General features: G+C 40.0%; 1 protein-coding gene across 1 annotated transcript in view; it reads left to right on the top strand.

Moving 5' to 3' along the window:
- Window positions 1-1615: 1615 nt before the first annotated feature.
- Window positions 1616-18171, top strand: part of arhgap20b (Rho GTPase activating protein 20b) — a 42827-nt gene continuing 26271 nt past the window's right edge. The window contains exons 1-9 of the mRNA XM_079870711.1: window positions 1616-1957; window positions 3074-3141; window positions 11883-12020; window positions 12130-12276; window positions 14380-14421; window positions 14618-14708; window positions 14878-14955; window positions 15306-15372; window positions 17232-17396. Of these exons, the coding sequence (XP_079726837.1) occupies window positions 1868-1957; window positions 3074-3141; window positions 11883-12020; window positions 12130-12276; window positions 14380-14421; window positions 14618-14708; window positions 14878-14955; window positions 15306-15372; window positions 17232-17396 (886 nt within the window). The 5' untranslated portion in view covers window positions 1616-1867. The remainder of the gene's footprint in view (window positions 1958-3073; window positions 3142-11882; window positions 12021-12129; window positions 12277-14379; window positions 14422-14617; window positions 14709-14877; window positions 14956-15305; window positions 15373-17231; window positions 17397-18171) is intronic.

Here is an 18171-nt window from a genome sequence, read left to right as displayed (position 1 = left end):
ACCATTTCAACACTCAACCGGTTAAAGTTGTGGCCCATCTCTTAAAGGGGAAGTTCTGATATTCAGTTTGTCTTAAAGGAGAAGTTGACTTTGTTTCTTCAGCATGCGCCTTAAGCAAGTGTTTTCATCAGCCTCTTCTGCATGACTTTATTAGTACAAAGTTGTGCTTTATAATACTGCAAGGAAGGTAAAAAGAGGAATGAATTTGAATCTAAATTTGAACTTTTTACAAGTTGAGTGCTGTATGGGATCAGGTGAAAGAGTTTTTAACTTTAGCTCTGGTAATTCTTCCAGCTGTGTAGCAAGCCCTTGCACACTTACAAAGACTTTACGCTTTACAAAGATGCCTACACACACACACACACACCCACACCCACACACATGTGCGAGCACAAACACACACAACACTCATGCACTGAAAACAAATCCTGATTATTTCAAATTATTTTTATTTTTATGTATATTTATATATATTTTTGATGTGTGATAGTTATCAGTGCATTGCACTTGTAAAAACACACTTAATGACCTTTTTAAACCAAAAATTGTAAAAAGAAAAGGTCGAGCCTTATTTGTTGGCAGATTTTGTGTCGAATGCAATGAAATGTACACATTTTAAAGTGTCATTTGAGTGATGTTTTCAAGGACTACTTTGAGCCACTCAAATGCAGTGACAAATTATAAATGATGTCTTCAAAATCACACAAGGCAAATCAGTTAGATCCAAGTACTTAGGTAAAAACAAAAACAGTTAAATAAATATAGACATTGAAAAGAGTATATTTTGGCTCCGACCGTCCATGTACATATGCAGATACAGAGCTGTATCTTGTGAGGGAAGAAGTGAGAAGATGGAGGCAACCTGATAATAGCCTCTTGTGTGACTCAGAACTTGGTCAGGCAGCTCTGTTGCATCAGTGTGCTGAGTTTCATCTGCAGGCCTTATGACACATGAAAACTATATAAATACAGTTTGAAAATGATTTTTTAAATTGTTTTCTCTAACTTTAAAATGAAGTAATTAATGATCTAAAATTAATTGCTGCTTGACAGAATCCAGTTAAAAAAAGCTGGCTAATTTAGCTGCTGTTTGGTGGGATTAGTTCACCAATTAGGCCATGAACCGTGAAACTGCATTTGAGATGTGGCCATTAGTTCTACAATGAATGTTCAGCGTGAAGCTGGACTGTTAACATTGTCATCATAAACTATTTCAAAACAACATATTAAAATACAGAATTGTTGTTGATTGCAAAGCTGCACTTAAATTTAATATCTTCTGTAGTGACTGTAACATCCAGTAGGGGGCCTTGGAACTTCAGTGAATGTGGAACAGAACACTGAACCACTATGTCCATATTTAGAGGGTGAGACTGAAAGAATGTGTGTGTGTGTGTGTGTGTGTGTGTGAGAGAGAGAGAGAGAGAGAGAAAGAGAGAGAGAGAGAGAGAGAGAGAGAGAGAGAGAGAGAGAGAGAGAGAGAGAGAGAGAGAGAGAGAGAGAGAGAGAGAGACAAACAGGGGAAGAAATGAGAAATCCTTGCTAAGGAGGGAGGGAGAAAGGAAGGGGACAGTAATGAAAATTAAAGAGAAAAGAAAAAGTTGTGGGGGGACATGAGATGGGTTGGGTGGGTAAAGTTCCTTACACCAAGTTCCAGACAACTTCTCATCTGGATGATAAAGTCAAACCCCTTTACAATTTATTTTATGATTTTATGAGGGAAAAATAAAGAAATATATAATCTCGAAGACAATTCAAGCTCATTTCCTTTGTGGGAAATCCTATGTTTTCTTTCTTTTTTTTCCCTTTTTTTTTTGTGAATGAGGAGATTTAGAGCAGCCTTGCCGAGGACGATTGAGGGAGATGGATGAAAATGAGTCCACATCAGAAGGTCTCAAACTGCACTAACCTTCAATCTACCAGAAGTGGACCGGTGACCAGGCCTGTGGAGGAAAAGGTGAATTTACATAGAGGTAGCAATGGTTTGTTTGTGTAAGTTCAGCAGATGATTTACTTGAGGTGTCCTTGAATGGACCTCAAACTGAGGGTAGGTGAACTATACATGAGACATTTACTTAAACCTGTTATGCATTTAGTGGTAGTGTATGCGTTTAGCTCATATTTAGTCTTCTGATATTCACATCACTGGTCAATCGTAATCTGAAATTCTGTACCTAAATTAAATCTGGTTCCTGGGGGTAATTGCTGCTATTTCAGTGTAAACATAACCATCCAATCTTTTTTGCAAGTTAAAAGTTTTCAAGGTTTTTACTTTGTTGTTTTTTTATTCAGACCCATGTGTCCTGGCATGACATGTACATGTTTTTCAGATATTATCTATTTGTTGTGTTTTGCAACTAAATAAGAGCATCTGCTCATCTACAGTATGTCTCCTAAACATTCCCTGTCAAATTAAAATGCAGTGCTTTCCAGATCTTTAACAGATGTCTTGCTGGCATGTGTGCTTACTGGCATATGGTGTCTGATACACACTTTTTATATTAACACACGTGAAAGCTTGAGAAATCTTTTTTATTTTATTTTATTTTATGGAACATTATGTGAGCTAACCTGACCTTTGTAATTTAATCTTATTTGATTCTTAAGGGAAATCTTTATTGATCCTTAGGACCCTTATGGATTTGTTCAAAATAATGAATTTCCATTAGCAATTTTGGATAGGGATGTTTTAATGCGTCAACCAGAAAAATAGACTAATATTGTGCATTCTTATTTTGCAGTTTTGCCTGTGATTTTTTTTCTTGCAATAAATAAATAAAATAAAACATCCAATGACAAACCGTGCTACCTCTCCTTATGAAAATATGGAAAGGTCAGTGAAGCATTAGATGTCATATAAAGAAGAGAGATTATCTTAAAGGTGTGAATTTTCTTCTCTCAATGAACAGATAATTGCTATAGTTACCAAATTATTTTATAGCATATTTCTTTTAGTTTTCTCTTCATTTTTTTGTACTTTTATTGCTACTGCCGATGATGATTTTGACCTTTTTCTTGTTTTTGCGATGTGTATATGTAATTGGTGTGCAATTGTGTTTGCTTTTATTTGTAGATGATGAAGTCCACAATTCCAAGAAGAAAAACCGCTGTCATTAAAGCTTTCAGCAAAACCAGACAAAGGTATGTATAGACAAGCAACTATACACAAACATACTCTTTTTTTGAAGAGTCTTTGGGCATTTTAAATTGATGTGGAATGTAAATGTAATATTCTTTTAATTTCTCATGTCTCATTTTCACTTCCCACTCACACACATACAAACATTCTCTCATTATTCATTTCCTGTGCCACTGGCTTCTCCTCCTTTACCCTTTAATTGACTCCAAACAGAAAATCAAAATACCTCTTTTTCCCCTCTGTTCCTGACTGTTCCTGATTTATGTGTGCCTACTTACCTACTTAACCATATTTTGGGGACACATTTGTATGTAAAATTTGATCTGGCTGATTTAAATCTAAATGGCATATATATACTGTGTGTATATAGTATAGGCCTTTATGTGGCCTGTGCTGGCAAAATGAGTCGCAATGAGCACATTTTCAAAAACCAGATATTGTTATTTTAAAAAACCTTCAAAAGGATGAATCATTTGTTGGAATCAGACAAAAAAAATTACTGAGCTACACCTGTTTGTGTTCGATAGAGTCAGCAAAGTCAGTTTTGAGCAAATTTTAGAAACGTTTTCTGTACATTCCAAAATGTCTCGGGTTACTTGAGTAACCAATGTTCTCTGAATAGGGAACGAGACGCTGCGTAGCGATGACACAATGGGAACCCCCTTAGGGCGGTGCTGATTGTCTGAACCCGTGAAGAATCACGCCAATTCATTGGCTGATGGCGCGGGTGCCTCCTCAGTGGCGCTACGTCACTCAGTCTTATACAGTGAACGCGCCATCTGCTCCTCAGATTTTCCACCGATGAAGAAGAAAGTCCTTCGGCAGCAAGAGGAGCTTGGCAGCGAACGCAGCGTCTTGTTCCCTATTCAGAGAACATGGGTTACGCAAGTAACCCGAGATGTTCTCTTTCATAGGTTCATCCGACGCTGCGTAGCGATGATGCAATGGGAACGATATACCACACATGCCAAGCTAAGCACTGCCAGATCTGGCCCAACAAGGAACTCTCCTTTAACCGCTCGATGGTGTTTTATGCCCCCAATGGCTCCTTAGAGGCAGCTAACCCTACCCTCAACCTTAAACCTACCCATCCCCTCGCTGCCTGGAAGGCGACGTTGGGGGCATAAAACACCAAAGACCCCTTTAACCTTTTTTTTTTTGAGCCAGACCAAACTCAACTAGGACCTAAGTGCCCAGTTCATATGGAAAGAACCCGGGAACCAGGGGCCGCATCTAAATCCAAGTAATAAAACCTGATAAAAGTGTGCGGAGAGGACCAACCTGCCGCCACACAAGTATATCTTCTAAAGGAACTCCCTTAAAAAGAGCCTGGGAAGACGCGATACTCCTAGTAGAGTGAGCTTTAACGCCCAGAGGTGAAGGAAGTTACGCACCTCATAAGCCAAAGAAATTGCGTCTCTCACCATGTGCTTAGAGGCGGCGAGCCCTGGGCGGCCGGCCCCAAAGCATACAAACAACTGAGACGACTTGCGCCACTGGCCAGAGCGGTCCACATATGCCTTTAAAGCCCGAACAGGGCAAAGCAAATGATGCTTCTCCTCCTCAGCAGAGGAAAAAGGAAGGGGATAGTAAGAGTGAAGAACGACTTGAGAACAGAATGATGTTGACAAAACTTTGGGGATATAACCAAGTCTAGGTCGTAGAAACACCTTCACAAGACCTGGGGCAAACTCCATGCAAGGCTCACTCACAGAAAGAGCCTGCAGATCCCCCACACTCTTGAGAGAGACCAATGCTAACAAAAGCGCCACCTTAGCCCCTTTCACACAGAGATTCCAGAAAATACACGGATAATGTGTCCCAGGATTTGTCCCGGGATCTTTTGGTTTTGGTTCATTCACACTGCCATCCCGGCAATGTTACTAGGTCCCCATCCCGGCATCTATCCCGGCATCAATCCCGGCATCAATCCCGGGACGTGTTTGTGTTCACAAAGAAGGCACTCTGGCAATTTTACGGCAATTTCCCGGGATCAAAGTGCTGTGTGAAAGGGGCTCTTGAGAGTCAGAATCCAGTCCGGAGCTGACTCCAAGGGTTCAAAGGGAGGCTCTAATAGCCCCTCCAAAACAACTGATAAATCCCAGGTGGGGACACCAAATAGGACATGAAGGCCTCAAGCATCTAACTCCACACATAAACGAGGAGACCAGACGGTGTCTATCTAGGAGGACCTCGTCTGACTCCTGACAGGCGGCGACAGCCGCGACTTAAACTCTCAAGGTAGTAGCAGCTGCTCCAGACACAAACTTATCCTGCAGGAATTCAAGCACTGAACCGACTGGGCAGCTGACTGGGTCCACTGCATGAGCCGAACACCAAGACTCAAAGACCTTCCACTTAGAAAAATATAGCTGCCTAGTAGAAGGCACACAAGCGTTATCAATGGTCTCCTGAACATTAGCGGGAAGACCAGACGCCACTGTCACTAGCGATTCCCTTTTATCGGCCACACCCACAGCCTCCATATCTCGGGTCGAGGACGCCAAATCCTGCCCTGGAGCTGAGACAACAGATCTCTCCTTATAGGGATCTGCCAAGGGGACCCCTCCACCAGGGAGCTCATTTCCGAGAACCACGTCTGGGATGGCCAGAATGGGGCTACCAGAAGGAGGCGGATTCCACACTCCCTTAGGCCCCGATCACACCTGACGCATTTTTTGCAGTGAGAGGCGCCTTTTTTCAATTGTTTTCCTATGGCAGTGAGCGTTCTGCGCGCTGTTTATGCGCCTGCTGCGCCTCACGTTTTACCGCCTGCTGCGCCTCGCGTTTTTGCAGTTGAAATAAAGCAACTCCGAGCGGAAAAAGCACCCGACGTCATCTCGTTTTTTTCCACTGTCCAATCAAATGAATGGAGAGGCGGGCCTTCCGTTTTAGTGATGAAAGCCACAGTTGCTTGAACGCCTGGAAAGTGCGATGATGGAGGATAAACTTGTGCTGCTCTTGCGGATTACCAGGAGCTTAACGACTTCATGAACTGTAACTACCACACTGTTAACAGAAAGTAAATAAAGTTAATAAAAGGCTGATTTGACGTTTACTTGACTGACAGGACAGCTGTTTCAGTGGTTGCCAAGCAACATAAAAAATGCAGCGCACTGCTCGTTCTGTGTGATGGGGCAGTGCTGTGTGCCTCGCGTTTTCGAACCTGAAAAACACGTTAGGTGTGATCGGGGCCTTACTCTGCAAAGGACTGATTAGCTTGACTGGAGGGAATGCATACAGTCTCAAATCCGGCCACAGATGAGCGAAGGCATCTATCCCCAGAGGCGTCGGATGAGACAGGGAAAACCACAGTATACATTCACTGTATAAGAGTGAGTGACATAGCGTCCCTGTGGAGGCGCCCGCGTCATCAGCCAATTAATTGGTGTGGTTCTATATGAGTTCAGACTAGTGTTGTCAAAAGACCCAGTACTTCGGTACCAAGTCGGTACTAAAAAAATTAAACCGTTACGTTACCAGCTTTTCTTAAGTACCGGTGGTACCGAAGTACCGGATTAATCCGGTTCTTGATGCGCTGTCCAAAAGGTGCACAGTTGCATCCTCTTCATAAAAACACCGAGACATGGTGACCGGCGGCACTTCTAATGTGGTGGCTCTGAATCCACTCGTTGACAAGAAAGGAGGAAAGAGCCAATGTCAGGCTAATGTCACGTTGCTATAAGAGGCCATTCACATAGCTCATTTTTTGCGTGTGCAAATTCATTATTTCAAATGTAGGCACGCGGCATGCACGCTCATAATAGAAGTGGCGCAGTGCGCTCGTTTTTCCAGGTGCGCCTTTGTTCATGGTTGCACAGCAACGACAGACGCCACGGGAGAGCAAGCACATTTGGAAAGAAGGAGAAAGTGGTGCGAACTGCGCTCTCCATGATGACGAGGAAGTATCAGCAAAGAATTAATTTATTTCTAGCCCTTGCATTAGCTTTACTACTAGATATATTTATGGAGATGAGAAATAAAAAGCCGCCCTGTACAGCTCTGATCAGCTGTTCGACCAAGCTTTCGATGTTGTTAGGAAAGGCCGAAGCTGATCAGTTGATTTATGTCACATGACCTGTTGAGATGAGAAGTTGAGACGTTTTCATCTCGCCGCGGCATAGCCTACATTTGAAATAAAGGTTTTGAATGTGCAAAAAATGTGATATGTAAACGGCCCCTAAAGTGGTATTGGGTGCGGTTGTATAGTATCAGACCGACACCCAAATACTGGTATCAGTATCGGTGCATCCCTATTTATGTCATTAATATCAGTCCGTCAGAAAAACAGTTCTATGCTTATTCTTGGCTGGATAACTCTTAGCAGGTTTAAAAAGCCCTTTTAAAATTAAATATGAACGCAGTTTTGGATTAAATAAAAGTCAAATAAAAGTCAAATACAACACGATATACACTTTAATATATGTAAATTTAATCTAAATTAAGCTTTGGTACCTAAATTGGTACCGAGAACCATGGATTTTCATTGGTATTGGTACCGAATAGCCTACTGAAATTTTGGTACCGTGACAACACTAGTTCAGACAATCAGCACCGCCCTAAAGCTCAATTTATGCTTCTGCGTCGGCCTCCCCACCGTAGCTACGTCATAGGCTGTGTGTAGCACGCGTACCCTTCAGCGTACCCTGATGTTCACCTCTCCAAAAACGTAACAACGCGTCAATTCTACATGGACGCAAGCGCTGTGATTGGTCTATTAGAACCGCTCCCTCAGGTTTCACATGCTCCCTCTGCATGTGTAATTGCGTGTCAACGCGGACTACGACGCAGAAGTAATGAAAACCAACGCGTAGTCTACAGCGTAGAGGCTCCGGCGACGCAGAAGTATAAGGGCGTTCCCATTGCGTAAAATTTTTGTGAAAACCTCAAATTCAACTAAATTAAAAGAATTTTTAAAAAATTTAATTTAAATTTTTTTCACTTGTTTTGCCTGTAGCTCGAAATTAGCCCATGCACACTCCGATTCATTTTGCCAGCACGGCACACACACACACACACACACACACACACTGACTGACTGTTTATATCTGACCAATCCCTTGGTAATGGCTAGAAGACACACTCTGCCTTATATAGGCAGGAATGCAACAACAGAGACACATAAGAAAGCTGGCAAAGTGCGTCATTCAGATTAGGAGCTAGAAGAGAGAGAGAGAGAGAGACAGTGGCAAGGTGCCAATAGAACAATTAATAAATAACAGAAAGCTAAAAATCTTGCAATTATTTGTGTTTGTGTTATAGTTTTATGTAAAATTAACTGAAATTCGCACACACAGCATAGAATGAATAAATACATTTATAAACCACCTTTCCCCATATATATATATATATATATATATATATATATATATATATATATATATATATATATATATACATATATATATATATATATATATATATAATACTTTATAAGCCAGTCTTTTGAGTGACAGTAGGATGATTTTTTTTTATTTTGATTTAAATAACTATTTTTTTTTAAATATAATGTAAAAATTGCAATGGCAGATACACTTGCTCCTTGAAATTTAAACAGGAACACATTGTTCGTTGTCATGGCAATAAAGTTGACAGGTTTCTGAAGGTGACTTACAACTTCAGCGAAAATTATATTTCTTTATGCATAACATCAGAATGTTTCCGTTTTTCTGCACCAAGTTAACTTTGTTTGGCTCATGTAAACCTTTATCAATATTTGTGATTATCAGTATTTGTTAATTTGTGCATGTTTTATACATTAATATTATTATAGATTCTGAAGTCTGTTTAAAGCCCAGTTCATGGGAAATGCAGTATTTGTATGTAAATGTAGAAATCAAGGAAACAGTGCAGCCTTTGCCAACATGCCAGAATATAATTTATATAAGGACACACTGAATGAGACATTATTATTTAAAGGGATAGTTCACCTAAAAATAAAAATTCTGTCATCATTTATTCACCCTCAAGTTGTGCCAAACCTGTATGAAGTTCTTTCTTCTGATGATCACAAAAGACAATGTTTTGTTGAATGTCTGTAACCAAACAGCTGTAGGCCACATTGACTTCCATAGTATTTTTTTCCCCATATTATGGAAGTCAAGTCCATCAACTGTTTGGTTACTGACATTCTTCAAAATACCTTCTTTTTGTGTTCAGCAGAAGAAAGAACTTCATAGAGGTTTGGCACAACTTAAGGGTGAATAAATGATGACAGAATGTTCATTTTTGGGTGAACTATTCCTTTAAACAAACATACTGGGCCCTATTTTAACGATCTGAAACGCAAGTGTCAAAGCGCAAAGCGCAAGTAACTTTGTGGGCGGGTCTCGGCGCTGTTGCTATTTTCCCGGCGGGATAAATGACTCTTGCGCCCGACGCAAATCTAAAATGGGTTGGTCTGAAGTAGCTTCATTATTCATAGGTGTGGTTTGGGCGTAACGTGAAATAAACCAATCAGAGCGTCATCTCACATTCCCTTTAAGAGCAGACGCGCTTGTTCTAAAGCGGATTCCTATTATAACGGCGGATTTGCCAGGCGCGCGCCAGGATCGGTTCACATCCGAGGAGAGCGGCGTTCTCGTCAGGGACGTTGGGGATGGAGAAACCCACCCAAATTAACTTCGGTTAAAAAGGCGTATGATAATTTGGGTAAATGTGTGAGCTAGATGTATGCTTTTATAATAAATGGTCTATCTATCTATCTATCTATCTATCTATCTATCTATCTATCTATCTATCTATCTATCTATCTATCTATCTATCTATCTATCTATCTATCTATCTATCTATCTATATATCGTAATAATGTATGATTTGCAAAAATGAATATTGCTGCTTCTGTGTAGATGAGAGAATCAAAGTGCGCGTTGTGCACACGCTACATTGATTATGGCCAAGCATGCGCCCTTAAAATAGCATATGAATAACATGCGCAACGCGCCACTGACTTTAAACCATTTTTTCCTGGTTAGTGGCGCAACTGTTTTCTAAACCTGCAAAATAGCATGAGGGAACGTTTGCGCCGGAACACGCCTCCTCTTTGCGCTGAACCGCCCCGGGGAGCACAAGTTCATTCCCTAGTTTAGCGACGTGCTTCTGTGGAGGGAAAAGCGCGCTTTGCGCGGGTGCAAAATAGGAATGATACATGCGTCGGTGAACAAAGTCAATTGCGCTGGGTGCAAGATAGGGCCCTATGTCTTATATCATAAAACAGATTGTTCCGGTTCTTGATGCTGATTAGTCAATATGCTTTAACTGCCAAACAGATTTGTATACCACTGTGCAACACCCTTAGCATCCACCCTTGGCAGCAAACAGTCAATACTGTGAAAATTGTAAAAATGTTTATCATTTATTTAATTAAGTATGAGTGACCCCTTTTTGACATTATGTCTGCATCATTCACCTTGGTAACACTTAAATTCTATAGTCCACTTTAGACAATCTACTGACTATAAATAACTTTGCAAGTATATGTCAACTTATTCTACTAGTAACCTAACAGTCTAGTAATACTCTGAGAGTAAGGGTACTTTTACACGACAACGATGTGCTAAAAACGGAAACGTTTTTTCTTTGTACAGATGACAACTTTATCAAAATGATTCCCGTTCACACGAATCCGCGAAATTATTACGCAGTATTATGCATACCAGACGAGTAGTTGGTGATGTTACTTTATAAAGAAAGACTACGCGCCCACGCACATGCATTCTTTTACTACAGTGCACTCGATCCGAATGGACATGCGTATAGACACAAATTACAAAGTGTTTTGTCCAATTTTCATTCTAAAGAAGTTAATCTTAATAATACTGTGTTATTATTTGTCTTCTGGGTAAATTTCTTTTTCACTAAGCCAGAAACATTCACTGTAATCCCAATTTTAGAATGTTCTCCTGAAGTCCCATTTAACTTCCTTTAAGAAAATGTCAAAACAAAGGCTTCGAAAACATGTATCATCGTTGTAAGGAACCTTTAATTTTTCATGATGACAAAATGTTGTGTTGATTTCTGTAATTCTTATAACCACTTGTGATGATGTCCGTATGCCCCCCATTGTTTCTTACTGTTAATATCTATATCTTTTCATTTCCAAATAAAAGAGACTAAACATGAAATACGCATGTGCATTACGTCACCGTTTGCGTTTTCAGGCCACCAAAACGCTGTTGTCGTGTAAATGAATGGCCAAAAAGCATAACAAGTCTTTGCACTAGTTGACAAAGTCACTTATGGTTAGTAGAATGCCTAAAGTGGACTGTTGAAATAAACCTTTAATTTTGAGGCCACGCCCTTCCCCCTGTCATTCTCATGCGGGTCCAGGAGATAGAAGTTTTTCCATGCTGAGAGTTAAGCAGGCGTGTGTGTGTTTGTGTGTGTGAGGAAATAACCTATATTGTGTTAAAAAATAAAGCGCATGAGAACAGTTCCTGTTCTCTGTATTTATCTGAGCTCCATTAGACGAGGCATGTTGTTTTACTTGTTTACTCTCACTGTCGGGGACTATTTTTCTAGTGGAAGGATGGCAGGCACTCAGGCAGTGGCCTCTCGTTCTTTATTGCTTACCCATCAAACTCGTTGATGTTTTAATATTATAATGTTATAGTAAATTGGGTTAATATAGGACAAGTAATGAGGGACACCTAATCTTAGATTGCAGTACATTACAGAAATTTAACTGGCATTCCTAAATGTTCTTCATTGCTATTGTGATTTTAACCTGTTCACTCTTCTACAGTGATGAGTATGGGGCATGTAATCCATCCCAAAATGCAGTGCTGTTGATGGAAGCACATGCTCACCTTACCATCGGCTTGCAGTCAAGAGAAAGACTTCTGCTGCTTTTCACTGATTCGCTTATCATCGCCAAGACTAAGTATGCCAACTTTTTAGTGAGTGTGAGTATATGCATTAATATGTTAAAAATGTAGGACATCTGTCTCTCTAAAAGTGCATGTGTGCATTGTGTGTGTTACATGTTACAGGTCTCTGTATCTAAAGCTGAAGGATCGTGTTAGCCTCTCAGACATATGGCTGGCATCCTGTGTTCATTGCATCACAGACAGGAAGCTCACCTCCAAGAACTCGTTTGTGATTGGCTGGCCGACCATCAATTATGTCATCAGTTTCAGGTGGTCTTTGAAAAACTATTTCAAAATTGCTTAAATGTCAAACATCTGCAGTTTTGGCAATCCAAACAAGACTGATGTGGTCACTGTATGTCATTCAAACACATAGTACTGAACAATTCTAAACTGTTATGTTTATGGGATTTTTACAACTTGAGATGAAGCAGCAGTCTTTAAAAGAGAACTATTCTGTAGTGGAAGGAAAGGAATGGTGGAAAGCTTTAGGCGCTACAAAGGTGCTGAGGAAAATAATTCAAGTGAGATCCACCCACACTACTGCTACTGACTTGATAATAAAACACTGTGTGATAAGATGACAGAAAACATTTTTTTTCCTGCAGCATTTAAATTCTCATGTGAAGTTTGCATTATATGCACTCACACACTCTCTTCCAAGGTCAGCTCAGCTCTTTGTCATTTACAATGCTGATTTGCCTCCTCATTAACCTGATTTTTTATTCTTCATTAGACATATATTTTTGGAGATAAAAGTAGGTCAAACCCCATGAAACGGAGAATACATAATATGCTGCTAATCACAGGATAAAAAACAACACTGAGAAGCCTTTTAGTTAAAATCACAAAGAGAGTGAGGTAATGACCTTTTCATTCTTCCTCTAATCTATACTGCGTTAAATACTATCTATGGCAAAGTGAACAAATGATGTAGAAATAAAAGGAAGTTGGTGACACATTTTCTTTCTTTTTAAATACACCTGTAAGCATGTGTTGATGATGGAACTATTGTAAAAATGTGAAAAATATCAGGTGCGAAATGTGAAAAAGTTTTTAGAGAGTCTCAGCTGCATTTGTTTGACAGCACCTCACTATGACATCAGAAGCCAATAACACAAGATTTTAACCTCCTCAAAAGGAAGCCATAACAAAAAATGTGGTGTAGCAGTGTGTCCAGTAAGTGGAGAAAACAACAGACTGTAGGATTTAGACAAGAAACCATTTCTCAAACTGATCTTTTAATATAAATTGAATGCTGTCCCTTGAACACATTTGCAACACAAATTTTGAAATTCTCTGAGGAGGGATTTTCAAAGAGGGACAGAGTTCAAGTTTACATTTTTAAGGAAATTAAAAGGATTTCTTTCTTTCTAGCCTATGAAAGCTAAGCGAGTTCCGTGTTTCCACTGAAATTACCCAGAACAATTTGTCCCAAGAACTTTTCTTCCCCCAGACGCTTTCTGCGTTTCCACCGCAATCTAAAGTACCATGAAAATGAGGTAAATTAGTCCAGTGGCATAGCACTGCATGCTACTTTACAGTTCCAGCTTAATTTAAGCTTAATAAAGCAGGAACCTCTGTATTTTTTAATTTCCACTGTTGATTTGAATAGCAAACAACTGTTACTGCACGCACCGCAACAGATTTTTTTAAAAAAGGTGGTTGAAATAAAATGCTGCGTGGAGTCAACTAATCAAAATGCGGCATGAACTCAACCAATCAGAATGTTCAGCGCCCATGTCCCACCCCTGAAAGTTCCTGAACTTTAAAAAAGTACTACCTCGCAAGCAGGGACATTCGGAGGGGGAAATATTTTCCTGGAACTTCATTAAGACCCTGGTTCCTGGTACGGAGTACAACCCCAATGTCCCTAGTTCCTGGGGAAAGTTCCTGCGTTGGAAATGCGGCTAAATATTGTAAATGTTTGGGATCGTCCACGTCTGTGGTTGCGCAATGTTCACTTTTGGGAATGGTTGGTATATATGCAGCTAATGAGAATGTTAATGAAGGGTACATAATATGGTCACTTAGATGGTTAGGTGATACATAAGATGCATAAGATGGTCACCCTAACCCTAACAGGAAGAAAATGGCTTCTCAAACAAGAAAAAAATGTAGGCTGGGATTTGATTTTGTCCATCAGGAATGGATTAGATAATTGGATCGTTGTGGTTTGCATTTGCTGCCATCTCGTGTGAGTGACAGGTTGACTCAAGACTAAGCAACCTATATCAAATAGAAACTACATTCACTAATATCAGAACTCAGTGTCATTGTCTTATCATTCAGGTGCATTTGTCTGAAAATCTAGAAAATTTGAACTAAATCTAACATTTCCTCTCTCTTTCTGTCTGTCCTTCAAAACCAAAGCTCATCAGAAACAAAGGAGAGATGGTTACAAGCTCTTCAGTGGTAAGGAAAAAAACAAATCAAGGACTCATGTCCATAACAGCATATAATGTATCAAAGTACAAGTTTCTTTTCAAACATGAGGTATTCCTGCTCTGATGTTGTGTCCATTTTCTTGAATGTTCTATGCCTCTGTATTTGATTTTTCTTGCTTTCCCATTTGTTGTTCTATGTTTGTAATAATTGTTTCATTCTTCAGGCACACCTGCAGGGCCAGGCAAAGAGTCTTGCCAAATGCCATTCTTCTCTACGTCCTGCTGATCTGCCATCCCGATGACAACAGCTCAGCGGTACATAAATGCCTTTTGGTTTAATTTGGACCAAGCCACTCCCGGCCCTCAGGGAACTAAATCCATGTCTCTGTTTATAAGTGAAGTTTATTTGTACTCTAGCCTGAAGCTTTTCCTTGTGAGTTGATGGTCAATGCTGTTGTTTGTTTACATGCTGTTGGCTTTTAAGACTGTTGCTGTGGCAGTGGATGTGAGCACGACTGCAGAAAATGTGGTTCAGTACATCATGCAGCAGTGCAAACTACTGGTAAGTAGTCCGTTATAGCCTCTTGTTGTGAGTATGGTGTAATACACCTTTGCTTGAACATTAGCTATTTAACCTATTTAAAGCACAGTTGAATACTAGGGAGTGGTCCAAATTAGAGAGCCACTTGCTTTTTCTTTACACCCAATATCACCTTGCAGTTTGGTGGATTTAACTACCTGCTCGTCTGAGGCAATGTGCTTTTATAATGTTGTGTACATCGTTCTGTTGCTCTGTAATGACCAGTAACTATATTGTGCCAAATTTGTCCACTGGCATTTCCTGTGTTTAATATCAGCCACTTCCTTTTTCCTGTTTCTTTACAAAACATAATGACCACTTCCTGTGTGCAGGGTGAAGTCTTGGACTACCAGCTGTGTGTGAACTATGAAAAAGAACAGGAAACATACCCCCTTATTGGTGATGACACACACACACACACACACACACACACACACACACACACACACACACACAAACACGCACGCGCACACACACACACACACACACACACACACACACGCACGCACGCACGCACGCACGCACGCACGCACACACACACACACACACACACACACACACACACACACACACACACACACACAAACATTAACATACTTTTTAAAACAAATGTGAACACATGGTAGATCAGGAGTGTCAAACTAATTTTCAAGCATGTCCTTATGCTTGACCAATTTTAATTTGCTCCCATGCAGGGATCATGCATAACACACTTTTCTGGAGTCAAAAACAATGTTATGCCTCTTCAGATAAATCAGATAAAACAGCTGGGAGTACATGGAATTTACAAATTTCATTCACCAGAGATCTTAAGATTACATAAATTACATAATTACATAATAACTTAGGGAATATTATTCAAACAACAATATTGAGAAGAAAATTAGAAACCTGCTCTCGGGTGGATAATTTAATAGCTTGAATAAGCCATCTAAATATTACCACCATGTTCAGCCTAAAACAAAACTGAATGGTTCATTTAAATTACAAGGCATGGTTTTCAGGCAAACTCACCATGAAATTAATATATCATCATGGTTGGGTAAAATACAGAACTGAATTTAATCCCTTTTGAAATTTTAGTTGAATTGGTCTGCAGCATTCATGTCAAGTTTGTCTTGACAAGCTTTGCTTTTCTTGTTAAAAATTACAGTTTTTGAAAAGTGAAATTCACTTTTTACCTCTAAAATATTTCTGTGTACCTCTCTGTTGTCATTATTGCCAAAAAGTACATTCACAAACTTGGGAGAATTAACTATACTGTAGGTTGCCACAAATCTAGTTTCAGCTGCTCGCAAGTGTCATGCATAATTAAATGAAACATTCAATCACATCTAAGATGTAGCTAAAATTATATATTAAGATTTTTTAATTACTCAATATATGCTTCAGCATCCCAGCATTCCTGCGTTCCTACATAGGACAAGTGATTTAAAAAATGGATGGATGTTTTGTTTTGTTATTTATCATGAATATATCATACTGATATAATGTTTTAAGCATGATTTTTCTTAAAATCATCCCACATCCCAAGGTTGGACTACTCCAAAGGACGTGATTCAGCCCGCAGGCTGTCTTTAAAAGCTCTGAGCTATATGAAACTCTTTTCTTCCCACTCATTGACAGCTCTGTGGTGAAAGACCCGTCATGATAAGAAAAACAAGCTTTATTACTATTACTACTATAAATGAGCTGTTGGCACCACCCCCCAGGTCAAATATATGCACATTTTTATGTAAGGTTTATTGAATGAGACAACAGGATATGAAAGGTTTAGTTCTAGATAACAGAATCCAAAACTCAATTAAACTTAAAATCTCTCTATGTCTTCTTGTTTTTTCCTCTACTGTACATTGTAATGGGGCAACCTCAGGATAATTCGCTCTAAATGCCAGCCATAAACATTCACAAACACACAAGCTGATCTTCACTGTCTGAAATAATCTGAGGTGCTTGCTGGATTTTCTGTAGAAATGTTGCACACTAATCCATAAGTGCATCAATGTGTGTCGGATTTATATACAAATTTTGTACTAGAGAGAAAACAAAAAAGCAGCCTAGCAACTATTCTTAAGATCAAAAGCGGACAGTGTTTTACTCTCATTTTTTAAAAACACAGACACAATCATACACAGAATGAAATATGTTAGCAATGAAGTAAACAGAATAATATGCTTTTTGATTCCTGTACTGTTCGAGAATGAAATTGCCTGCAACCTGAAACACCAATTTCCTGTCTCAATTTTTGTCTCTTGTAGGCCATGAGCTACCATTCTTTATCCTGCATCATTCCCTGAGAAGTCAGCAAGACCATCTGCTCATGTCCAGTGAGCCCGTGCAGGAAACATTTAGTTCTGCCCAGCAGACAGTCTCTTCCAAGACCCCTCACTTCACCCTAAAAACCAGAACACAAACTCCTAGGGGTGAGTTCACTTGTCACCAACAGAACACACATGGCCATCTCAGTAAAACTCATCAAATGCATAATAAGACTTGTGCCTTCTCTGAGGATTTGTTCTCTATGCGGTTCCCTTTCGAAGTGGAACCTAACACTGTGTCATGAACGCTCCTTGTGAGCCGGTGTCTGAAGCACCTGTGATACACGCCATTCTCGATTTGCTACCGCAGTCAGGTGACATCTCATGTGTGCCGGCTGGGCATATAAGGGTGCCCAGAAAGAACGCATCAGATTCTTTGTCTTCAGGAAGCCGTTTGTTTGATGTGCATGTGGAATTCTGAACTGGTAATCTGTCTGTATATCTCAAAGAAGATGATATGTATAGGGCATGAGAGCCAGCATAGGTTTATCCTTTCTCAAACATCACTTCACTCCAGCACTTCACTCTCATGTCGAATCAAAAAGCTTGTTCATCAGCTTCTTCAGATCTGGTGGAGAGCATGTTATTGGCCCGGTCTAGCTCTGAGGAGCTGGACATGATGGGAGTTGAAGCAGATGTTGTAAGTGAGCCTGCCTACTCCAACTCTGAGGAGTTGGTTGAAGTTATGACCCACGACATGGCATCCTCACTGAAGTCTCCAGTCCTGCTCTCTAAGCCATGTTGGTTTACATCGCGGCTGGTGGGCAAAGTATATGGAGCGGCAGGCCAGGATGGTGGCGCTCTGCACATAATGGCAGTGTTGCAAGTGTATCAGGACGATTTATTGAAGGACTCAGATCTACGCGAGGGGGTGTCTCCA

This window comes from Squalius cephalus, assembly GCF_949319135.1.
Source record: "Squalius cephalus genome assembly, chromosome: 5".
Taxonomy (NCBI): Eukaryota; Metazoa; Chordata; class Actinopteri; order Cypriniformes; family Leuciscidae; genus Squalius; species Squalius cephalus.
This window is presented reverse-complemented; position numbering and strand designations above follow the sequence as displayed.